At 47.4% G+C, this 16,082-nt stretch overlaps 1 protein-coding gene and 1 pseudogene across 3 annotated transcripts; both read right to left on the minus strand.

The window, feature by feature from the left end:
• Positions 1-3,155: 3,155 nt before the first annotated feature.
• Positions 3,156-4,002, minus strand: LOC108352230 (60S ribosomal protein L17 pseudogene; annotated as a pseudogene).
• A 199-nt stretch (positions 4,003-4,201) lies between these two features.
• Sectm1b (secreted and transmembrane 1B) lies at positions 4,202-13,910 on the minus strand. Of its 3 annotated transcripts, XM_063268790.1 has the most exons (5): positions 13,875-13,910; positions 7,781-8,063; positions 7,020-7,201; positions 6,485-6,793; positions 5,334-5,920 (listed from the first exon to the last, which is right to left on the minus strand). In XM_063268790.1, exons 3-5 carry the CDS (start codon positions 7,111-7,113, stop codon positions 5,667-5,669), a joined length of 657 nt encoding a protein of 218 aa, XP_063124860.1. In that variant the 5' UTR covers positions 7,114-7,201; positions 7,781-8,063; positions 13,875-13,910; the 3' UTR covers positions 5,334-5,666. The 3 variants fall into 3 exon arrangements, with proteins under 3 accessions (NP_954513.2, XP_063124860.1, XP_006247944.1); NM_199082.3 differs by lacking the exon at positions 7,781-8,063 and having other exon boundaries at positions 4,202-5,920; positions 13,875-13,909; XM_006247882.5 differs by lacking the exons at positions 7,781-8,063; positions 13,875-13,910 and adding an exon at positions 7,384-7,672.
• Positions 13,911-16,082: the final 2,172 nt, after the last annotated feature.

Raw genomic sequence — 16,082 nt, forward strand, 5'->3', positions numbered from 1 at the left:
AAAAAAATAATGTATATCCAACCTCCTTGTTTTTGCTAACATCGTTAAGCTATAGCTATTTTGGTAAACTGAGTCAAACAAGAAACTAGTATTCTATAATGGTTCACTATGTAAGGACCAGGAAAATAAAGTTGCTACTCTCCCTAGGGGCCGTATTAATTAAAACAAAAAGCTTCCTTTCAGAAATTGTTACTTTTATTAAATTGTTAAAGATGACTAAGCCATAATAGGTTCAGAACTATGCTCATAGTCCTGCCAAGAGCTAATGTAATTAATTACAGGAAAAACTTTATTTAGCCTTCTGTACATGCTTTCAAGGTGGAGCCTAAAGCAAGTAACTAAAAATTTTAGTTTGTTACTTAGTAGCTAATGGTCCTTGTCAGAGATCTGCTGAATATGTAGTTTAAGATGTTTAATGGAAAACATTTACTGTGACAGGAATCTCTCCCCCCAGCTCCTAGCAGTAACCCCCAAAGTATCTAAGAAGATAGTAGGGCATAACAGTCATGAAGACTCCGCCTGGATTGTGGTAACGCTAACCACTGGGCAAAGACTTTTCCATTGTCTCACTTGCTGCCAGGACCCGGCCCAAACTGTGGGCAAGCAGGACTCCTAAAGAGCTGATTGCTCTGCTTTGCTCAGACAAAGTAGGGTCAGTCCCCTGATATTCCTCTTCTACAGGAAAGCTGCTCATCTGGCCCACAAGCTGAAGACTGACGCTGCCCCAAGCCCCATGGGAACCACAGGAGCTTGGGATGACTGTCTAGGTAATGGATTGGTCTCTGTCATTTTAACTGATACATAAGCCGTTTGGATTATACTTCCTGCTATTTATCCTTCTCAGATCTCTGATGCCATCGACAGCTAGGCTAACTGTAGCCTTTGTCAGCTTGCCAAGAGCGGGCAACCAGTTCTTTCGCCCAAGGCTGCAGCCACCTTGCTAATTAGTCAGTTCATTAGTTAGTTAAACTACCCCGCCTCTTGTTAAGACAAGGCAGACAGACAGGTTTGCCTTGCTAAGAGACTTCGAATTAAAGGATAAGCAAATTTACTTTGCGATGACTGTTCTCAATAATAACTACTCGTGTCTCTGGTAAATTTAGATTTTTTTTTTTTCAAAAAGAGGCTTAAAGACCCATGCGAGCTGTCAGAGGCTCAGAAAATGATTTAAGATGTATAAATGCGAGTTCTGATGTTATGAAATAATTTAATAATTATTAATAGTTATGCCTACAGGTATATGAATACTGGGACACGTTTTAGACTTCTTCCCCCCTCCTTCTATGCTAATGTTATACTAAGATTTTGAAGGTTCAGAGTTTTAACATTGCTCAGTGGAGTTGATAAATAATGGGAAATGTTTTAGATTTCTTCTCCCTCCCTCTGCACTGCTGTTACACTAAGACTTCAAAGGTTTGGAGTTTTAGCACTGATCAATGGAGCTCTGATAGTCACAAGCTCAAGATTTTAACTATCCTTTGATTATATAATTAGACTAAAAGGTGCTTCTCATTCACATAGAAACACATATCTTGCCCTCTAGATTGAGAAAAAGACGTTTATGCTTTTAAACCCAAAGCTATAGTTTGTGCTAGGACTCAAAGTCGTGAGTCTGTTTCAGGTGTTTTACCAACACGAACCTCAGTACAGATTAATTTTAATATATTTAAAACTTCCTTATCTCTTTTGTAAACTAAAAATTCACGTTATCTTAGGGGGTCAAAGAAGTCATAAGACTAGAATGCACCTGTCACACGTCAAGTCAATGGATTCCAGATAAGTACAGCTAAGTTTCCCCACATGTCTGTTCCTGAGTGTGGATCCTCTTTTCCCAGGTCCTGGAATTCCATCCCTTCCCCTATTACTTGGATTATGGGGCCCGAAAGTTCCAAATGTAAGATTTTCCTTTAAGTTCCCAATTTTTAACTTGTGTTCTAGTCTATATTTGTCTCCACAGATTTCCACTTGGCTGACAGACACCACCCAGGAATCAGCTGCAGACTGCAGACCGCTGAGCCCTGGACTTGCTGAAAACTGGTGTGAACCAGTCCATCTGATGTGATTACTCCATGTCTCTTCAGCTGGGTCAGCTAACCAGGTTCTTCTGATGACTTCCCCATTGCCCAGCCTTTGACTTGCCATTCAACCTTCCTGGGCCCTGAGAGTGGTGCCCTACTTTCAGCTGGAAGTTAGAAAATTGAACACGATGTCCCTTGTCCCCTAAAAGGTTGAAATGCTAAGTCCAAAGAAAACTTCCTGGCATAGGGGACAAAATGGCTACCCGGAAACTGGCACACCAGGAAAGTGGGCTCAGATTTATCGACAGGTAGATTCATTAACTGAAGTACTTCTACAATATGATTGGGTTCTTGGTCTGCTTTATACAGAATGAAGAGGTATTATATGGCGTTAAGGGGAAATTATTATTACTGCACAAACCATTCAGGATTATAATCTGAGTATACTCAAAGAAGCATTACAAAAAGGGGACCCGAGGTACCTGATCGCATGGACCCAGGGCACATGGGGGAAGGGCCGGCTGGAGGAAGTTGGAAAGCCACAGAGAAACAGGGATCAAAGTACTAGGGAGGGGCAGATCACATGAGCCTGGCACAAGGACCTTACAGAGCCCTGTGGCTGGAGTAGAGGGGAAAGACACAGAAGGGAGCCTGGACGGTGTAGGACAGCATTCAGTTTCAAGCAGAGAAAACCTGAAAAGAAAGAAGCCATGGAGGAGGAAAACAAAGTCAAGGGCTTCTACATAGTTTCTCTTGTAAGATTCCTGTGGCTGCTAAGCGGTCCCTCCCACTATGATGAGGGTTCAGAGCTGACACCTGCTGTGACTTTTATGTAGCAGCAGTCTTGACTGGTTTTAGGCAGTATGTAACAGTTTCAGAAGCCCCAGATGCATGGGCCAGGTGAACTGTCCCCAATGTGACCCAGGGCACGGAGGATCTGGTGGGCTGTCTTGGCTTGAATTGGCCCAAACTGAGCATCATGATGACACTAACCTTAGTTTAGACCAATAGGTACATGTCCTTATGCACCTGGGTTCAGGGTCACCACCTCAAAGCTACTATGGGCCCGATCTGGACCAGGTAAAGGGCAACAGGAAGCCTCCTCAACCGTGACCTTTAGAATTCAACATGCAAGTGTTTTGTGGTTTAAAAAATATTTATTTTATATCTACATGTGCACCCCTGATTGTACGAATTTGCACCAAATGCATACAGGAGGAGGTGGAGGTCAGAAACGGTATTGCATCCCCTGGAACTGGAGTTTTAGATGGTTGTGAGCACCATGGGTAGTGGGAGCCAAACTAAGGTCTTCTGCAAGAGCACCAAGTACTCTTAATCTCTGACCCATCTTTCCAGTCCCGTTTTGTGGGTTGTTTTTTTTTTTTTGTTTTTTTTGTTTTTTTGTTTGTTTTTTTTGCTTTATCTGCATTTATTTATTCCCGTGCCGTGAGTTTTTTTTCCTTCAGTTTCTTCTGGTATATCTTTTTCTTCTGTGCAACCTCCTCTTCTGGCTTTGGAACAATCTGTTCCTTCTCAGTGAGGATCGTCTAGATGTGGCAGGGGGAGCTCATGGATGGGTTAATCCGGCCACGAGCTCTGGAGGTTTGTCGGCGCCATTTTAGGTGCCGTGTTCACCTGCATGTGTTCAATGACTAGAGAATCTACGTCTAAACCCTTAAGTTCAGTATTACTCTCTGAATTTTTAAGCATATACAGCAAACATTCAGCACTCTTTTTTGGCCACCGCCCCTGTGTCCAGTCCCACTGTTTGGCCTGGGCACACCTACCGACACCACCATTATACCGCAGGAATGGCACACACTGCTTCTTTAAAGTGACATCCTTCAGATGCTTGGTGGCTTTGTGGATATGCATACCCTTGATGACCTGGGCAGTTTCCTGGGTGTTCTTAAAGTGAACATGAAGGTTGGAACCTCTTGATTTGCATGGTTTTGTGGGGGTTTTCTGGGTCAAGGGACCATCTTCACAGGTCACCTCTACGCTTACAGGAAGAGGAGTTTTGTGGGTTTTTTTTTTTTTTTTGTTCTTTTTTTCGGAGCTGGGGACCGAACCCAGGGCCTTGTGCTTCCTAGGTAAGCGCTCTACCACTGAGCTAAATCCCCAGCCCCGTTTTGTGGGTTTTTAATGTTTCTCAATAACCTGTGTATTTCCTAGCAGCCCCATGGCTTTATAGAATTGTTGATTTACTATATTTAACAATTTGCATCATGAAGTGTTTTACTGAAGAATGAGTTATAGTGTATAGAAGATGAAATTATTCGAGTTGGTATTACAAGGAAGATAATGGGCCCAAGAGGAACAGCAGGTGAGGGTGGAGGTAAGTAGGAAGTCAGGGAGAGGGTCTACAATGAGAGAGGTTCACGAGGAGTTCCGAGGGCCCAGCTGTCCCCCTAAAAAAGCAGTGCCCACTAGCGGGCCTCTGCCCCCTCAATGAGCTCCTTGTCCCTGAGGGCTCCCCGCGTATAGGCCCACACCACCCCCTTGTGGTAGGAGTGCGGTGGTGCATCATCTTGGGCCCTAACAACAGGACCTGTGAAGGTACTGTGAGTTAGAAGACACGCTCTGTGGACCTGGAGCAAAGCTGGTACGGAATCTCCCACAAGCTCCTGAAGGCACCGGAGACCATAGGGAAGTGGAGTGAGTTTAGCAAGGAAGGAGCTCAGGCCTCCCCTTTAAAAGGCAGAGGGAATAAGCCCTGAGGGCCAAAGGCTGTGCTACTTGGAATTTCCCCAATTTTGGTAAAAGTAGAGGAGCAGAGTGAGCAACCAGCGATCACAGGGGAAAGTGTGTTATTGAGAGTCAGAGAGAGGCCCAGATCATCGCTTATGAGGCCTGTTTCTGGTGACCTGATGTCCCAGTCTCTGCTTAGGACATGGTGGGATCCCGTGCCTCTCCCCAGGCGTCGGACATGGGTTACTGTGTCTAGCAAATACAAACAAGGCTCTTCCTTGCTGTTGCCAGTGGGTGGTGATAGGTCCATGAATGTTCGCAGGGTAATGGGGGCTCCAGGGGCTCCAAATCCATGGTGTTGGCATTGCTCTGGATCCTCCAAGAATAGAGATCCATTCTGCAGGGGGCTCCCCTCAGGATCCTATCACCCATAAAGCTTAGAGCCTCCTCATCTGGAGAGAGAGGGAGACAGAGAGGGAGGAAGAAAGGAAAGAAATATGAAAGAAAGGGAAGAGGAGAGGAGAGGGAGAAGTTGCCTGAGATCCTGGCTCAGGCCTGTGTAAGGCACAGATACTCCAGCACAGAGAGCTTACACAGATAAACAGACACCACACACACTTGGGATAGTCTCAAATACTTTGATGTATCTCAAATTCCAACAGAGTCTACGTTTTGAGTACAGGAGGGGCTCGGTCAATTTCCAGGGCATCCTCAATTAAAAACCACAGCTCTGCCCTCAGTGTGAATTTCCCTAGAGTCTTGGGAGGAACCTGAGGAGTACAGACCCCATTCTGACCTCTGGGTGTCCTAAGGTCAAAATGAGGGCTTGGGGACAGAGAGCTCCTGTGACCTTGTCCCAAGTCAGGGCTTGGATTGTCAGGTGAGGTTCTCTGTAGTCTGTTGTTTGGAGCTAACAGGGCTTCTTACGTATCTTTTTGGGGCAGGGATTGGGAGACTTTAGGGCAGTATCAGGTAGGGGCCACCAGGGGACCCATGACTCAGACCAGGTACTGGTGTTTGTATCTGCTGGAATTTGTATCCTCGGAGCTTCAGGGAACGGCGGTGCTTGTACCAAGCAAATGCACTCATTCCTGCGATGATGGTGAGGGCGGTGATGATGATGATGACGGAGACAGCTTTTGTCCTGACTGCAGTTTGGGGCTCAGCAATGACTGGCAAGCTCTCTGGTTTCTGGTTGTCAGTGGCTAGACCTGAAACAGAGGCGTGAATGAGAATTGCCTTGCATTATGAATTCGCTCTGGTATCGCTCTACCCCTGTGCCTCTCCCACTCCTCGATGCTCCCACCATGGACTCCTGAGGTAGGAAAGGACTGTGCAGGAGGTTGGGGGAGCTATGGGTGGGGCTCCAGGAATAGGGGCTATGTGACCCGAGAGGGAAAACTGTGAAGGGCCTCTACCTTGGGAATCAGAGAACATGAGTGGTTTCCAGCCCTTAGCTTCTTTCTGGTCTTGGGGTCCTACCAGAGACAATGGGGATAGTGGCTGTGATGTACTTCGACCTTACGTCAGGAGGAATTCTGATGTTACCCCCGTGTCCTACAGGTTCATATGACTGTGCTGGATTGAACTGGTGTGAGGGACCACAGGGAGCGGAACCCAGAGGGACTCTACTGGGAAGGAAAGGGTCGGGAGGGCAGTAGGTTTAGACATGTAGGGTCCTTGTTTGTATGTGGAGTCCAGAGCTCAATTGTGAGGGGTTCCTCTCTGTTTCTTCTTCCCTTGCTCGCCCACTCACTTCCTAGCACACAGCTCACCAGTAACATCCAGGGTGAAGTTTGTGAAATTTTTCTGGAATCCACTCAGCTTCCACCAGTACTCCCCTGCGTGGATGTCCTGAGCATCTGTGATCACCAGCTGGGCTTGGCCTCCTTGAATCTGAAGTTGCCATGAGTCCTTAGAGTAGTTTCCTGGAGGCATTTTTTTGAAGATGGTTCTAGTCTCTTCACCGGCAGTCAAAGTTATGGTGACATCTCTAAAGGTGTTAGAGATGTTGCAGGCCATCACCACGCGGTCACCTCTCTTTGCAGACACCTCAGGCACAGTGCAACTGGGTTCGTCCCACTCTGTGTAGAGAGCACACTCTTTACTCTGCAGCCTAGATCTTTGATACCCCAACTAATGCCCCGACAGTGACCCCAGGCACTATTGGTGCTGCTCTCAGAGATATGTAGCTCACCTCAACCTCCTTCAACAGTTTCCACCGTATTGGGTCTGTGAAGTCAAGGTCACCACCTGGGCCCAAACTTGGTCTGACCCTCCCACCAGGAGACTAGTAAAACCCAGACTTACCTTTATTATAAGCATTCAGGGAGGCTGCCAGCAGAAGGAGGGCCCAGAGCATTCTGGGAAACAGGCCAGAGTATGTTGCCCAGCAGACCATCATGGCTCATTCCTTGGATGGGCCTCAGGAGACAATTGTTCTGGTCAGTGTTTTTTGTTTTGTTTTGTTGTTGTTGTTTGCTTTTTGGACCCTATAGAGGGGAAGGAAAAAGAGGGGGGTCAGAAGTCCCTAAAGCAGCTGCAGATGCCCATGAAAATAGCACCAATCTGAGAAGGGCTTTGAAGCCCAGTATCCTCCTTTTCACCCCTTCCCAGATTCCTGAACCTATACAGGGCCCTCAGGCACCAGTGAAGCCCCTCCTCCTGTCCTCACATTTGGTAAGGGGTGTGGGGCTGGCTGAGGGAAAGCAATGAGCAAATGGCAGTCAGGAGACAGGCACACTGGACTGGCTGTTTATACACTTCTTTCTCAGAGCTTTACAGCAAATCAGGCAAACCGTCCGAGTTGGACTTCGTACGGAAACAGGGTCATGTTACAGTTTTGTCACACTGACCTGTGACCTGTGAACTGTCTCTCTATTGTACACTAAGCAGCCTCTGTCCCGTGCACACTGCCTGCCTCTCAGAGCCGCCTTGTCCTCTCGGGTGGTTCTCTCTGCTGTTCTCACACCCGCCCCGCCTGTCCTCATTCACTTGTTTGGCCACCCTCACGCTGAGCACGGTAGCTTATAGGATGTGGTCTGTGTCGTCCCACAATGGCTGTCTCGTACCAGAGAGGCCAAGAATCTGGGAGTTGTTCAGTCCCCTAGGTTGGTCATCTCAAGAGTCCCAGTCTGGAGCTGAAGGCCTGGAGGGTCACTGCTTATCTTCCGTCTATGTTGAAATCCTGAAGAAGTAGGCTCTGATGTTGGTGAGGGGAGGCAGCAGGAGGCTAGATGAACTTTCCAGTGAGGGCGAAGGCAAAAACCAAAGCTTTCTTCTCCCCTTCCCGTGTTATCTGGGCACCAGAAGGTGCCGCTCACATTTAGGGTGATTCTTCTTATTTCAGATAATCTGAGGTCAAGAAAATCCCACACAGCCCAGCGGCTGTGTTTTAGTTGACTCCAGATGTAGTCAAGTTGACAACCAAGATCACCCACCACAATAAATCATGCCAGAAATGACTAGACACTGTCTAACCTGCACCCACCTTTCAGGCAAGCAGCCTGTCCGGTGCCTTCTTGTTCAAACCCAAGCTCTGTCTATTTGCCTGGTTGCAAATATTACTTTTGTAACTCTACACTTTTAAAGAACAAGTGAGTTTTATACTTCTTCTGATTACCACAGGACAGGCTACATGCTGTTTTTAGTGGGTAGACAGTTTCTCCTATGCTTCAGAGTCAACCCACCTGGCTCTGTCTTATGGTAGCAGCAACTCCAGGTCCCTGGGCACGTAAGCTACGCTTTGCACCATCCTTTGAGGCCTTGATTTGTCGTTCCCAGCACATGATTTATACCCTCCCACACATCCTTCTTACTAGTGCAGCCTCTGTGGTATAAGTAGACCCTGCTCAAGGGGGCCTGGAACGTTGACTGGCAATAAAAGAGAAGGCTCTGCAAATCACTCATACTTCCTGTTAGGGACCTCATCCGCCAGAGAGCACCCCAGAGACAGCATGACCCAACCTTACTTATAGTTTGCCGCCTCTTCTGTAAATATGTAATAACCTGTTTTCCAACTTCTCCCAGCTTCCATCACCCTAAACATAAACACATGCACACTCATATATGTACACATACATGTGTGCGTATACGTGTACATAAATATTATATTGGAGGAGGATAAGAGAGCAGAGGTGAGTGACCATGACGGTGTCATCAGCTCTGTTTCCCACAGCCCTGACACACGCCATGCACACAGTAGGGACTCAAACAAGTGCATCTGGATCCACTGAGCTGTAGGAAGGGGCCCTGCCCAGTCTCTCTGTAGCCTCTCGGACTTGGACACGGAGCACCGCTTTGCTCTCTGGGACATTTGCTAGTAGCCCCCTCGGGAAGGTTTGGGGGCCCCTTGGGAGGCCCAGTCCACACTCTTGTGCTGGAGGAAGGCCAGTCAAAGGTCAGTCTTGTTCTTCATCTGGACTCAAGTGACATGGAAAGTTAGCAGCCTCAGCCAAAAGACTGTTTACATAATGTCTACTGATTCACAGCTGAAGTTGAGACAGGGACACCCATGGAAAGTGAAACAGTCTGGGCTGAGCCTCAGGGAGGTGGGAACAAGGTCCAGTAGTACTGGGGGGCTGGCATTCTTCAGCCTTGGGGACTCAGCTCTCTGGGGGATGCAAGAAACTCTCGGCTAGCACTGAGCGTGACAGGACTTCCCTGTTGCTTCCTCACTTCAGGGAACACATCTGTGCAGTCCCCTCCAGATGCCATAAAAAACATTCACATTAGGAGGCATCTTGGCCCTGAGGGTACCATAAATTCTCCCGGAAAGCTGGAACTCTCGGGGTGGCCTCCTTAGGAAGCTGGAAACGTTGTTTATCAAGAGTTCCAGGATTCTCGGTCGCTCAAAACCAAGACCATCCTCAGACCCTGATCCTCCGAGGCTTCTTCTCATGCCCGCCATGAGATCATCACACTGAGAGCCCCAGATGGTTCGATGCTCACCTCTCTTTTACTCTTGGGTACCTCCGCTTAGATGGTGCTACAGCCTTGTTATGGTCACTGTGGTGCTGGTCAGGCACCATAGTCAGGTGACTAAGTGAAAACCACAGCATAGTGAACGACCTTAGAGTAGACCAAGATCTTTCCCCAGAAGGACTGAAGGTATGGTGGCCAGCTTCTTGTTCCTGGCCTACCTAGTCAAAGCTGGGCAGGTTGCCCTGACTTTAAGGGGGCCTTTGGTTTGCCCTATGGACACAAATGCCAAGTGGACTGAGATTGCTATCAGAGGAAAGGGCAAGCATCGAACTGCCCCTTGGGACAACCTCCCAGTTCTCAAAGCTGCTTCTGAAATTGGATGGCTATCCCCTCTTTCTCTCTGGTAGCCTAACTTTGCCTCTCCTAGCGACCTAGTTAGAAATGGATTTCGGAGAAACCCAGTCAAGGGGGTAGGAGAAACATGTCAGTCCAGCAGTCTTTCCCTCTCTGAGCTCTGGGCTCACCTTCAGACTGAGAACCACAGGTGGATATTTTCTTTCCACCAGGTCAGATGAATCCTCTGGGCTCTAAGTGCAAACTCCAGTGTGTGTATTCTACCCTTTGTTCCTCGTCAGTGACAAGACCAGCCCTGGCCACCTGAGTGTCTAGCCTAGCTCAGCAGAGAGTGGCACCCTGGATCATGGCCTTCTGGATTCTGAGAGCCAGCATAAACAAGACGGAGTCAAGTGCCTCCAGCACCCTGTGGTTATGCCTGCCTCCAGCTTCCCTTTCTGAGAAAGTGTAGAAAAACAGGGAAACAATGGGGACATGGGATCGAGACTCCAGCACATATAACATTTTGTTTTGAAAGATTACTTATACAGAGACAATATTCCTTTATATAAAACATTTCCATGTTAAAACATGCAGTGGTACACATTTTTAATCACACAGAAGCTGGCAGATCTCTGTGAGTTCAAAGCCAGCCAGGGCTACACAGGGAGACCTTACCTCAAAAAGAGAAAGAAAGAAAGAAGGAAAGAAGAAAGAAAGGAAGGAAGGAAGGAAGAAAGGAAGGAAGGAAGAAAGAGAGAGAGAAAGAAAGAAAGAAAGAAAGAAAGAAAGAAAGAAAGAAAGAAAGAAAAAAAGAAAGAAAGGAAGAAAGAAAGAACTGGGAGGTTGTCCCAAGGGGCAATGAACCTGTGATATATCTTTGGTCTAACTGCCTGATACTTTCTGGGACTCAAACACACAAGACTATTTTTGCCTTCCATTTACAATAATGGTACCCTACCTTCCTGAGCCTGTGACCCAGGATTTACATGCCTACAGTCCTCAGAAACATCATTGCAAACTCATTTAAATTTGTTTGTTTGTTTGCTTGTTTTTCAAGACAGGGTTTCTTTGTGTAGTCCTGGCTATCCTGGAACTCACTCTTTAGACCAGGCTGTTGAACTCACAGAAATCCACCTGCCTCTGCCTCCCGAGTACTAGGAGTAAAGACATGTGCCACCACACCCAGGATCATTTAGTTTAAAAAAATTACTTGTTCATTTATTTTTTAGGTATATGAGTGTTTCACCTGAATGTATGTGCCCCACACGCATGCCTGGTGCCCTCAGAGGCCAGAAGAGAGAGGAAAAGAGAAGAGAAGAACCCTTAGAACTGGATTTGTGGACAGTTGTGAACAGCCATGTGTGTATTGAGAACTGAACCTGTATCTGTAAGTGCTCTAAACCTCTGAGCTATTGCTCTAACCCCATCACTTAAATTTCTTAGTAAGTCTTTGAAGACAATTCTTTCAAAACACACCAACATCCAATACATGCCTATTTTAAATACAACAAAATGTGATTTTCCTTGGAGAGGGGAACAACACCAGCTTCTCCCCCTTGGCTTCTGCCCCTTAGGGGGTGGCATGTGACTCTTGGGTATGCCTTACTCTTTTCCTGAAATTCTTTCTATTAACCCCTGTTCTTGAATCAATCTATGTTAAAAATGTCTTTTAAGGGCTGGCGAGGTAAAGGCGGTTGCCTCGAAACTATGACTGCCAGGGCACGAAGTTGCCCTCTGACCTCCAGATTTGTGCGTACATACATGCACATGCACACGCCTACACACATACCCACGCCCACACCCACACACACTCCTACACGCACAAATTTTCAATGTCTTTTTCCGGGTGTAGATGCACCTGGCTTTAATCCCAGCACTCTGGAAGAACAGGCACCAGAAAAATATAAAAGAAAGAAAGAGCCCTCTGCCAAGCGGCTAAAAAGCACTTGCTGCCAAGTCTGACTGCCTGAGTTTGTTCCTTGGGACATATATAGAGGAAGGAGACAAACTTGATTCTCCACAGCTAGTGTGGCTCTGGCTTTTCTCCAAATTACTAACTGCTCCACGCCACATCCTAACACGAGAGTTCACAGCCTTTTTCCAGCGGACTGGGGTCACGTGCCACCCTGGTGAGGGTGAGATCACAAAGAGGGAGAAGTTAGGACTGCTCCTCTTTCAGACCTCTGTTTTGTCTGTGGTCCCAGGTCCTGGCAACCTTGGCTCTCGGGCCCTGGGAACCTCTGGAGTTCTGCCAGCTATAACAGGACCTCTTTACCCAAGTCACCAGAATGACCAGAAGCAGGATGAACCCGTGTCCACCTTGTGTGCAGCTGTGTCTTTTCTGGTCCAGTTCATGCTCAGCTGTGCATGTAAGTATGGTAGCTACTCAAGGAGCATTTGTCTAACCTCCCCAAACTCCTTATGGCTGAAGAAACAAAGACAAGAGCCTCTGAAGCATCTGTTGGCTTTTGAAATGTCCTGTTCCAGGTCCCTCCCAGAACGCACGAAAAGTCTCCAGTCATTGTTCTTAATTTGAAGTAGCGCAGAGTGTCAGAATTACATTCTCACAGATCCCTTAACACAGTCACCCCAGCAGGAGGAGTCACTTCTTGGAACCCCATTATCCCTCAACAAGGACTTCTTGGCAGTACCCTACTCAATCAGAACTGAGACAGTAACCAACCAGACTACACTGTGACCAGGACTTCTTAATGATGGTGCTCTTCCCATTCCTCTGTTTAAGCCCAAAGCTCATGTTAGTACCTTAAAGATGGGTCAACAGACTTTGTTGTTATTCTTGCCCAAGGACTGTGTTGGTTAAGTTCCCTCCCTGTAATTTTATTTGCTTTCTTTTTTTTTTTTTTTTTTTGGTTCTTTTTTTTCGGAGCTGGGGACCAAACCCAGGGCCTTGCGCTTCCTAGGTAAGTGCTCTACCACTGAGCTAAATCCCCAGCCTTATTTGCTTTCTTACAGGGGCCAGCAGAACCCTCGAATTGGAACCCTCAGAATTGGATCTCTGTTTGAGGACTCAGGTTACACAGTCAACATGGTATGTCTCCTTTCCGGACATTCCTCTCCCAATGCCTTTGCAATTAATGCCTTGCTGAATCTCCTGATGGGTCTGACCCCATGGCCTGTGTCTACCCGTGTGAGTGCTGAGCCACAAAACAGTTAGAAGCAGATCTGAGCGCAAGGCCCTGGGTTCGGTCCCCAGCTCCGAAAAAACCAAAAAAAAAAAAAAAAAAAAAAAAAAGAAGCAGATCTGATCCCCCTCTGTGGAGCATCTCATACAGCACAGTGTTGATCTGGGAGTTGCATGCATGGAGCCTCAAGAATTTTGAAGTAGAAAGTCACAGGAAAAATGAGCCTTCAACCTCACAGGCAGAGGTTGGCTTCTACTTATATTAAATGAGACCCACACAACAGGATCCACAGGGTCCCTGACTGAGCATGACATAGATTCTTGATTCTCTGAGTGACCAGCTTCAGAGAAGGTCATACATATCACATATCAAACACAGTTCACCCGTGTGCATCAAGTCCCTCTCCTGTAGGCCTGGGCAACTGCATGCCCTGGCTTCTGTACCCATGGTCCTATAACAAGGAAGAGTGCTCTACTCTCTTCTTCCCACCCATACACACCAAAGAATCTAGCGGCTGCCTCTGCTCCTCCTGGAGCTCAGTAGGAGGCACCTGTGGAGGAGGTATCTACTCTGCTCCTGATGTCCAGGGCACTCGAACACTATCTCAGTCTCACCTTTACTCTGGACAAATCCCCAAGACAGAGGCATCCAGTGAAGAGACAGGGTCCCAGAGAGGCTGCAGCCAGGACGCCCTGCCTGAGGGCTTCACCCCACAGTCTTTAGGGCCCCAACACTCTGCTGCCATGCCCCGATGAGTCCTTACCTGGATGTGTGCTCCAGCTTCTCACCTGCTCCTCTGGAAGTGAACTCTGGTGTAGCTCTCACTAAGCACATCCTGACTTGAGGGCGTGACCAAGAGGAGACAGTCCAACTACCACCCACACATACACAACCGACTCTATTAATCCAGGAAGAAAACAACTCTGGGAAACAGTGTCACTTGCAGGAACTACCCTGAGTTCACACAACAGTGATGAATTTCTCAGTGACTCCTTCATTAAAACATTTTAATTGGAAGCTGCTTTTAGCTGCTTGTCTTAGGAACACAGGAAGAAAGTCTAGGCTTTTCCTAGAAAAGTCCTGGCTGGGGTCAATGTTTGATTCAGTACTCAGGAGCTGCTCCTTTAGGGGAACTTGTTTCCCCGTATTGGGAAGGCCACTCTGGGCAATCACACACAGGGAAAGGCAGGAGCTTTAGAATCGAGGTAAGGTAGGCAGGAGCCTAGTGTCCACACTGGGCACTGCCAACACATGTTAGAGAGAGGGTCAAATAACCATGATCCCATGATTGTCTTATTCCTCCTTGCAAGGCTTTGGCTAACTGACCAGAGGTAGGGGTCCTTGGTATAGCAGGGCAAGAATGTCCTATGATAAGGAATCTTGAAGGGCAGCTGAAGTTTCCCAGTGTCTCACCCAGCCATCAAAACGCCTTTCGTGTCTGAGTGAAAACTCACTGTGAAAGTGAAACTAGATTATTTGTTTTGAAACTATAAGGCGGGGACAAGAACATTACAAGTCTTTCCCAGTGACAGTCCCAACTCAAATGTCAGTGTCTGCAGGTGGTGCGTGCTCAGCCTTCTGGAGAGTCTGTGTGCAAAAAAGCCACTCCGGTTAGGCATGTCTCCTCTCGTGTGTGTGCAGCACTGCTGTGTCTCCATTGGTAGTCACAGCTGCTTGTGTCCTGCTTAGCTCCACTAGGAGTCACCTTCTGCACATCCTCTGGTCAGAACCTCCTCTGCCAGGAGTTGTGACATCTCCTGTCTCATCTGTGGGGTTTTCAGAGACTTATGCTCCCAGGTCACTCTCAATTTCTTCAGCAGGATCTGCTGACAATTTAGGAGTGTTGGGTGCCAATTTCTTACTGTCCTCTGTGGCTCAATCCTATTTTTAATCTCTCTCTCTCTCTCTCTCTCTCTCTCTCTCTCTCTCTCTCTCTCTCTTTGTGTGTGTGTGTGTGTGTGTATGTGTATGTATGTGTATGTGTGTGTGTGTGGGACAACACTATGTACAGTTTTGAAATAGGGAAATAGGGTCTTTTGTTGGCCTGGGTTTCATCAGATTAGGTATGCTAGTGAGTTTGAGAGATCTACCTTCTCAGTGCTGGGATTATAAATGTGCACAGCTTTTAATTTTTTTTTTACACAGGTTCTGGGGATCAAACTTGGGTCCTCAATTTTGCAAAGCCACCTCTTTACCAACTGAGCCATCTCTTCAGTCCATCCCTTTGTCTTTCATGCTTTTGGGGTTTGCATGCATGACTCCATGGTCACGCACAGAGTCATCTGTAGATATGGCTCATGTCCTTGGGCCATATGTGTGTTCTCCTCTTGGGAAGCTGAGTTTTACAGGTGTCTCCATATCCTGGTAGCTGATAGCATGGATTACTTACTAGCCTATTTGGACTGACTTGAGCCAACAGTGGTGAGGGAGGGGAAGTAGAGTGAGTGGAGTGTTGGGGAGCCTTGGGGATGGAGCAGGAGGAAATATGTGCACAGTGTGGCGGGTAGGGGTCAGATTGAAGCTTAGGTCTCTGCTGCCAGGAGCTTGGTCTTTAGAGTCATTTTCCTTTGGGGTCTGAATCATGTCCTCACATCTATAAAACATCACCCAAGGTAAAACACTAGCCTGACTGAGAAGACCTGGCTTTGGCCCTAAAGAAGAGGCTCCCTGGGAGCACAACAGAAGCAAGTCATCTGAACCAATGAACAGACAGGAGACACCACAAGAGTGGCCCTTCTCTTAGGATGGAAGTGACAGGCTTGTGTCAAAGACCCTGCTGGCCCTGATCTCCAGAACAGTAGGAGGAGCATGCATTGTCCTGGAGCCTCCTGTGAGCCACTAGTGCTAATGACAGAGTCAATGTGTGTCACTGTGCAGGGCGGTCTCATGTGCACATGCAGACAATGCACACACACCATCATACAGGGATGCAATGCTCAGAGCACATCCCTGTACCATTCCCTGTGCTGGT

This window comes from Rattus norvegicus, chromosome 10, assembly GCF_036323735.1.
Source record: "Rattus norvegicus strain BN/NHsdMcwi chromosome 10, GRCr8, whole genome shotgun sequence".
In the NCBI taxonomy this organism is placed as follows: domain Eukaryota; kingdom Metazoa; phylum Chordata; class Mammalia; order Rodentia; family Muridae; genus Rattus; species Rattus norvegicus.